This window comes from Phoenix dactylifera, chromosome 2 (assembly GCF_009389715.1).
Source record: "Phoenix dactylifera cultivar Barhee BC4 chromosome 2, palm_55x_up_171113_PBpolish2nd_filt_p, whole genome shotgun sequence".
Taxonomy (NCBI): domain Eukaryota; kingdom Viridiplantae; phylum Streptophyta; class Magnoliopsida; order Arecales; family Arecaceae; genus Phoenix; species Phoenix dactylifera.
The window spans coordinates 23496191-23504167 of NC_052393.1; the positions used below are offsets into that span (position 1 = coordinate 23496191).

The window sequence follows — 7977 nt, forward strand, 5'->3', positions numbered from 1 at the left end:
TGTAGAAGTTTCATATGGGTAGCTTTTCAAATAGCACCATTTCACATTTTTGGGGGAGTATTATTGGAAAAGGCAATTGCAGTAAATTTTACCAGGCTGGTTTTTGACATGGTCTGGACAAAAGGACAATGTCATAGATCCGGATGAACCGGATTTTTGAAAATGGGTCGTATATTTTAGGCCCAGACCCAACCCAAGATCAACTCGGAGCGGGCCAACCGGGTCGACCCGAGATCCGTTTGCAACCGATGCTTACTGGTTAGGGCTGCAATAAAAATTCGCCGGGGGTAAAAAGATGGAAGGGTGGAAGCGTGGGCAGGGAGGTAAAAAGTGAGATGTATCAGTGGGCGATCATGGATTCCGACCAACCATCCAAGGTCAATTTTTTGATCCTTCTTGCTGTACTGCTGCTTCTTATGTATTCCTCCTCGCTTTTTGAACATGGTTCTTGTCGCCTTTGTCTGGGCCTCTTCACTCTTTATATTTTTCGTACTGATATCTTGCAGATCGTTCCCAGAATATTTTGCTAATGCTATTCTTGTTCTATTAAGATAATGGATAAGTATATCTCTTTTATTTCAAATTTTCCTTTTATTGACAAGATCTAGCTGGTGAATTTGTACATAATGGCATCTTATATGCAGCATTTTCAGTTTACTGCTTACCAAGATTTGGAGTTGAATCTTAGCTGGATATTCTTTTCCAGATGTTTGATGAGAGATCCTCTCGCTATCTCGACGCTCAAATAACATTTTTAGATGATTTAGGGTTATATCCTGTGCTTTAGATGATCCATTCATGTGGACCTTTTTATATCTTTCTATTTGTGTTTGAAGGTTTCAATCATGGAGAATCTTCACCACCTTCACCACTGCTTCCAAATTCTTTATTGCAGTTAATATTAATGTAAGAACTAGTTAGGCACAGGGCATGACATTTGTAAGAATGAACATTTTATCTGAATAGAAGCATATGTGGACACTAACTCATATGCAAGTGCTCTATGGTGATCTAGATGATTCATGAACCTGTCGAATTACACTAAATGCTGGGATCAGCCTGTTATATATGATTTTGAGTTTCAGCTGAAACCAAATGTTGGGGCCAAACTTGTATGCGCAGATTGATATATTGCTCTATATTGATATGTTAATTAGTCTAATTTTTATGTTTCCTCTTCATTTCAGTTCCTTGAGTTTAAAATGGAGGAAGCTTGCTCATTGGTTGTAAAGGCAGCCACGAGGAAACATTTTTCTGGAGGGATGGCAAATAGAGAAATAATATTTTTTGGAAGTTCAGATACCAGGAACCTATTATTTTTCAGTTACCTTGTCTTTGTTTAGAAGCAGAAGCTATGATACTTAAACCATGTCATTTGGTGCTAGTTTTTATAAAAGTTCAATCCCAACAACCCTAGAAACAAAACCCCACCACCACCCCATAAGGAATTATTAGTTTGCTCCTCCCTTGGAACAGAAGTGATCCCTGTAAGTTTCACTAGGGATCAATGGGAACAATTCCAATCACTTGTTGCCATTAAAGTAACAAGTATCTCTGCCTTTATTGTGAAAGCTGGGTCACTACTTGGTGGATTATCAGTGGGTTAGTTTGAATCACTGCAACCATTTGTCCAATGAAGAAGGCTGAAATGCCCTTGACTTTAATAGGAAATAACTGGACAAAAGCACTGCTGTTTCTTAGGTAGTTTATAGCTGGTGTTAAAAGATTTGTAGCATCATTTGGCAAGAGGATGTGCAACCTACATTCCATGAAAACATCTTCTGAGTTATGTTCCATGAAGATGAAATGGTATACCTCAAGTTTGTGGATGAACTTTTAATGTGTAAAACCTGCAGGCTTTATGCGCAATGCAAAATTCTTTAGACGAAGGCTAAGAAATAAAATGGAATGAACTTTGAAGGATATAATATTTTGTATTTGCTTCTTTGATTACTAGAGGATCTCTTGCAAAGACATATTCTCCGTCTTTTTTCCTTATATTCGTATATTCAAATGGGAATACTAGCATTCTTGGGTTGAAATCAATCATAACCTTGACCTTACATAAATTCCAACCTATCAATCTAGAACTTCATCATGGTTGCATACATGTATGTAGGGCTAAGTATTAGGAGTATAGAGGTGAAGACTCTCAGCCTCTCGTACGCTGAGATATTCAAGAATTTTCTTGTCCAATCATAATAGACATGTGACCTATCAATGCATTGTTGGTCGAAATCCATGAAAATGGTTTGACATAGCCTAAAATGTTTAGGTGTACTAGAATTATACATGCACAATGCACATGGAAAGCATAGATGGTCATGATCTATCGGTCAAGTCAAGAGATAATTGTTCTTAATTATTCTTTCTATTCTTTTTATTATGTGAGAATTATTTTCAAGATAGCCATGAGATCTCCTTTCTCATGTCATCCCTATCCCTTTTAAGTAGAACTTCTATAAGAACCTTGGGCTTTTTTTCCTTTTCCTCTTGGAAATCTGCAATTAATTACATTGATTATTTTGGACTTTCTTGATCACCCCATGAATCACTATCCTTTCTAATGTGACATCAAGTGAGACCATTAAATGAATAAATGATGGACAATAATTGTTCAAGAGATTCTGTTACATATAGTATATGGATATGAATATTAATATGGTGACCCTATAAATCTTATTCATGAGTTAATAGTGCTAGTAAATGCATACAAGGCAAGAAAAGTATAGAAGAGGTGCTTATCACTATCAATGAACACCCAAAAGTTCGAGAACTCAGATTCAATTCTTTGTTTAGTCGAGAGTTTGCATTGATTTTTTGCAAAAAAATAATTTCTCCTTATCCTCCTTTCCTAATATATCTATAGTAGTTAAAGATGTGAGACTTGTACTTGTTGTGTTGTTTCCTTCATAATTTATGAGGTATTTGAAGAAATCTTTGTTCATAACCTGTAAAACATAAGTGAATTAAGTGATTTTAAATTTAGCATACAAGAGCAAAGTTTGCCATCTGGATACCGGATCCTGTACCAGTACCACATTGGTATAGTGTTTTTATGCTTGGTATGGAGGTCGGTTCGGTGTGTTGATACTCGGTATACCTTCCATACAGAGTTTTGATTCGGTACTGATACGATATGGTATGCCTAGTATGAGGTAGTATGCATCGGTATGCGGACTGTAACAAAAAGTTTGATGGATGATCAATTATGTCAATGACCTTTAGGACTGCATTGCCTTTTGGAGGAAGGACATATTTGGGCCTTTATACTTCCAAAAAGAAAGAAAAAATCTCGTAAAACTTTTGGAGCATTATTATCAAAAAATCTATCTGTGATCAATTGTTACATGTAGGGTGTCTAGTCACTCCATAGTTAAATAACACTTACATTTTTGTGAAAGTTAGAACACATAAAATTAAATACAATGAAAAAATGAAAAAGATTTATATGTTGGATTTCTACCTCTTTCATGAATTTGTCCTTTGGAGTTCCGAACCGATATAAGCAAGTTTTGGGACAATTTGAAAAGAGGCGGTGACTTACCATTGTTTAGGTATCTGAGCATTTAGATGATGTGTTCATTAACCTATTGGTAAAGGATGGACTCATTGAAAAGGGGACTATTAAATTGAGTAGATATTGACATGTAGAGAGTTGCCTCCATCAAAAGATGCATCAAGTGAAGAGGGCAATGATTTTGTCAAGAAGTACTCATCCTCATCCATGAAACCACAATGTTTGACTATGATCATAGAGGTGAAGACGCGAAGTCTATCTCTTTCGGGCAATATTTCAATTTCTTTATGATGTATCTTGCATTTTTTATTATTATTCTATTTTCTTCATTAAATTCTCCAATTTTGACCAAGGAATTTTGCGCCGAGTAGAGATGATGAAGTGACTAACCATCTCAATGTGTATTGGAAGTAACATGGTGTTATTTGATTGACTTCCTTTACTAGATGGGTTATTCCCTTAAACATTTTTGGTTGCCATATTGCATTTTCAAGCTACATTTTTTGATAATAACTCAACAAACAATTTCTTTGGAGATATCGAGTGAAACCAATTTTTTCATGGATATCTAAAAACAAACACATGTGGTTGACATCATTGAGACTGGGCCGGGCTGAGTGGGATCGGGCCGGGCTTGGCCACTCCAAGCCGGCCCACGAGCCCCAGAATTTTTTTTTTTCATTTCGTTGGGCCAAAAGGCTTGGCCGGTTAGGTGGACCGGGCCCAGTTACTGGGTGTCACAGAAGAAGTTGGGAAAATCACCCGGGCTTGATGTCTTATTAGGTGGGAAAAACCATGTTCGTAGCTCGTACTTCGTCTTTAAAGAAAAGGCACTCCAGGCTATTAAGTTCAATTGAAGGAAGTGGATATAGAGATAACCAATCAACAAGATTGCCTGATCCTCAGGTTGTCCAAACAAGGACAACTAGTGGGGAAGGAGACCATCATCCACCTCTTTAATATCAGAGTATAAAACTTCATCATATTCCACCAAGTAAATAGTTCTGTTTTTCTATCATTGGGGTAGCTATGAAAGAAAATACTGCTGGGACACCATCCAGTTCTACCTAGAAAGCATCAAACAAGACTCTTTCATACCGTCCATAGACAGTAGTCAGCAAAAATTTGTTTCCATCAGTCTTCAAGGAGAAGGGGACAGTGAGAGAAAAGGCTCCATTAGATAAAGATCCCCATGAAAGTAATTATATTTCCAAACGGTAACTAAATTTCTTTAAGATGAAATGACATCAAGATAACTCTTGAGCATTGATCGGGCTGGACCAAGTTGTGGTTGGGCTTGCCCTTAATATCAACAACCTATCTACTGGTCCAAAGTTGCTTGTCTTCATCTTTAGCCTAAATCTCTCACCCTGATCCCAACTCAGCTGCAATGCTCTGGCTTGAGACTTACTTGACCTTGCTTGATCAAATTTAGGGCACATGCATATTCCCTTGTATGGCTCAAGGGGAGTGATTTTTTTTTTGGAGTTAGTGACAATTTCCATTAGGAATGGCTGCAATTAACTGACAATTATAAGTGAGCGAGCGAGCGAGCGAGAGAGAGAGAGATGGAGAGAGGGGGAGGGGATGATATGTTTGAACAAGAATGGGAGCAAGGTTTTAGTGTCTGGGGGCATGAGAGATATGGGGACAATGGCATTACCTATCAAAGAGAGGTGATGGCCATGCTGTGCAGTGAAATGGTGAGAGGGGGGGGGGGGGGGGTGCTAGTAGAGATGAGGCAGTTCAGGGCCTGCAGACAAGGATGAGGACAGGGATGAGAAAGTGAGGGAGAAGAGAAAGAGGAGAAAGTGGGGAAGACAGCTGAGGTTGGTGGGTGGTGGTGATGAGATGAGGATGCGGATTGAGATGAAAAAGAGGAGGTAGATAAGTTAGAGATCCAAAATACATATATAATTGTTATAATATTAAATTTTAAGTTGAGTAATGCCCAGTCTATTTTGCTTTTGGCCAGAACACGCTTACCCCAAAACTTAGTCAAACGTAATTCTGCCGGCAGAACTTAACAGGTTTAAAACATCTGCACAGGCTTGCCGGATTTTGGCTGGGATGGGCTGAAAATGATAGATTATAGAGTGCATATGATAAACAAAGTTGGAAGGGGGGCTTTATTCATGGAAAACTTTGTGTCTTTATGAGGTGGATCTTTTCTCTGCTCCTCATGAAACAAATCTAATCTCAGTTATGTCCTTATAACTCATGTTCTTCACTATGGAACTTGACTACTGAACTATAAGGTCCTTGGCATCAGTTTGATGATATTCACATTAGTGTTGATTATGATGGTGAATTCTCTTTTTTTTTTCCTTTTTAATTTATGAATGTTGTTAAATTTGCATCTCATCTTTAATTCTTCTCTCGATCCATTCTTCCTTAGAAAATGTTTTTTTTTGTTCTCTCAATTTTTTCCAATATCTTTTCTTTGTGCAGATGAAGATCTTCTTAAAGTTGATGAAAACTGTAGCCCTTGAAGTAAACAGCACAGACACAATTGATGACATCAAAGCTAAGATTTCCCCCGTAGAGGGACTTGCACCGAGTCAACAAGAGCTATTTTTTGCAGGTAATCATCTCAAGGGTACTAATACACTAGCCGATTACAACATTCCCGAGAATTCCACCATCAACCTTTATATTGGACATGGAATGCAAATATTTGTTAAGGTTCCAACCACTGGGAATACAATTGTGCTTGATGTGAAGAAATGCGACACCATTCAAAATGTGAAGTCTAAAATCCAGGACAAGGAGGGAATCCCACTAAACCAACAAACACTCGTCTACTTAGGCAGATCACTTGAGGATAACGAGACATTGATTGCTTATGATATCAAAGAAGCTTCGTTGCTTAATTTAGTATTGCATCCAAAAGATGAGCTGAAAATATATGTCAACATCACTAGTGGTAAAACCCTAATACTTGAAGTGAGAACCTGGTACACCATTAGGGATGTCAAGATGATAGTTGAGAGCTTGGAGGGGGATCCTACTGGTGAACAGATGCTTGTTTATGCTGGAAACCAGCTACAGGACACTCTAACTTTGCATGACCATAAAATCTGTGATAATTCTGTCTTGCAGTTGTCGTCGTCTCCAATGCAGATATTCATTAAGAGTGCAAGTGGGAAGACCTTAACACTCATGGTGGAAAAGAGCAGCACGGTAGCTAATGTCATGGATAATATGGAAAAGAAGGGGTTCAAACTGAATCACCAGATGCTGGTGTATGCAGGGAAAGTACTTGACAAAGATGCAACTCTTGCAGATTATCATATTCAGGGTGGTTCAACCATCGATGTCCGAACACGTGCTGGTTCAGCCATCGATCTACGAACACATGCTTCTTTTCAGTACTGACATCATATCTTTGTGAACTTAGTAAATGGGGAAAGAATCTCTCCGAACGTGGAGCCAGACACTAAAATAAAAGAGGTGAAAGCCATGATCCAAGAGAGGACCAATATTCCATGCATAAATCTAAAGCTTTGTTATTTTAAGAAAAGGCTCCATGAGTGTTCTACTTTGGCACAGAACAACATTCACTTTGGCTCTACTCTACTGCTTAGTTCCTAATGCATTTTATGATGATAGAAAGGTACAATAGATCTGTGAGATAAAATATTGGGATAAACAGATTTTTCAGGATGTGTCACCATTGTGGCTGATTCTTTTGGTGACATCTTAGAAAGGAAAGGTTTCTTTTCATTTTCTTTCGTATGCTTTTATGAAAAAACTTACCAACTAACTTGTATCTGGATTGATAATCCTTTCTGGATGGTTATTTTAATGGCAAAACATAGTCAATATCTGTTGGAACAGGAAAAGGATATATGTTTAGGTGATCTGTAGGCTGATGTATCAGGGGCTGCTGCTGAGACGATGGGTGGCTATCGAGCATTTCTTGTTTTATGTTGTCCAAGAAGCTCCACTTCTGCTGTTGAATGTGAGCTAGAAATATACTGCATGTTCCTTTCTAGTATGATGCTTACCTTAATTTTGCAGGTGGAGATAATTGAGATGATGACGCTTTGCTGAACTCATGAGGTTTTCTTTTGGAGGTCCTTCTGCAAGTTATGTTATCGTGACACTTTCTATTTCTTATAAGCCAAGATGCTACTAGTGTCTAGTACCTCAATGGTCGTTTACAATTTGTTGCTTTAGATTAAGAGAATGGAAAATCTGGTGTTATTATGCGATGATTTTATTCAGCCGGATTTTGTCAAATTATTTCAGAAATTTTGGTATCAGGTCCTGGCATCTGTTTTATAAAAGCTGGTGGCTAAGTGTAACCCTAGGCTTGCTTTTGCCATTGGAGATAAATTACTCTCCGAAGACCAGACCAAGGTTTTCATCCAACGCCGGGATATCAGTTGAGATGGTATTGTATTGGTACCGGGCACCTACCTATATGATGTATAATTATGTAACTGGCACGT

At 38.1% G+C, this 7977-nt stretch overlaps 1 protein-coding gene across 3 annotated transcripts; it reads left to right on the forward strand.

The window, feature by feature from the left end:
- The first annotated feature begins 254 nt into the window (after nt 1-254).
- LOC103696801 (polyubiquitin 3-like) lies at nt 255-7777 on the forward strand. 3 transcript variants are annotated; one of them, XM_008778519.3, is made up of 4 exons: nt 255-377; nt 5972-6883; nt 6936-6973; nt 7544-7777. In XM_008778519.3, exons 1-3 carry the CDS (start codon nt 336-338, stop codon nt 6966-6968), a joined length of 987 nt encoding a protein of 328 aa, XP_008776741.1. In that variant the 5' UTR covers nt 255-335; the 3' UTR covers nt 6969-6973; nt 7544-7777. The 3 variants fall into 3 exon arrangements, with proteins under 3 accessions (XP_008776741.1, XP_008776742.1, XP_038979628.1); XM_039123700.1 differs by lacking the exon at nt 255-377 and adding an exon at nt 391-562; XM_008778520.3 differs by lacking the exon at nt 7544-7777 and having other exon boundaries at nt 256-377; nt 5972-7365.
- The last annotated feature ends 200 nt before the right edge of the window (nt 7778-7977 follow it).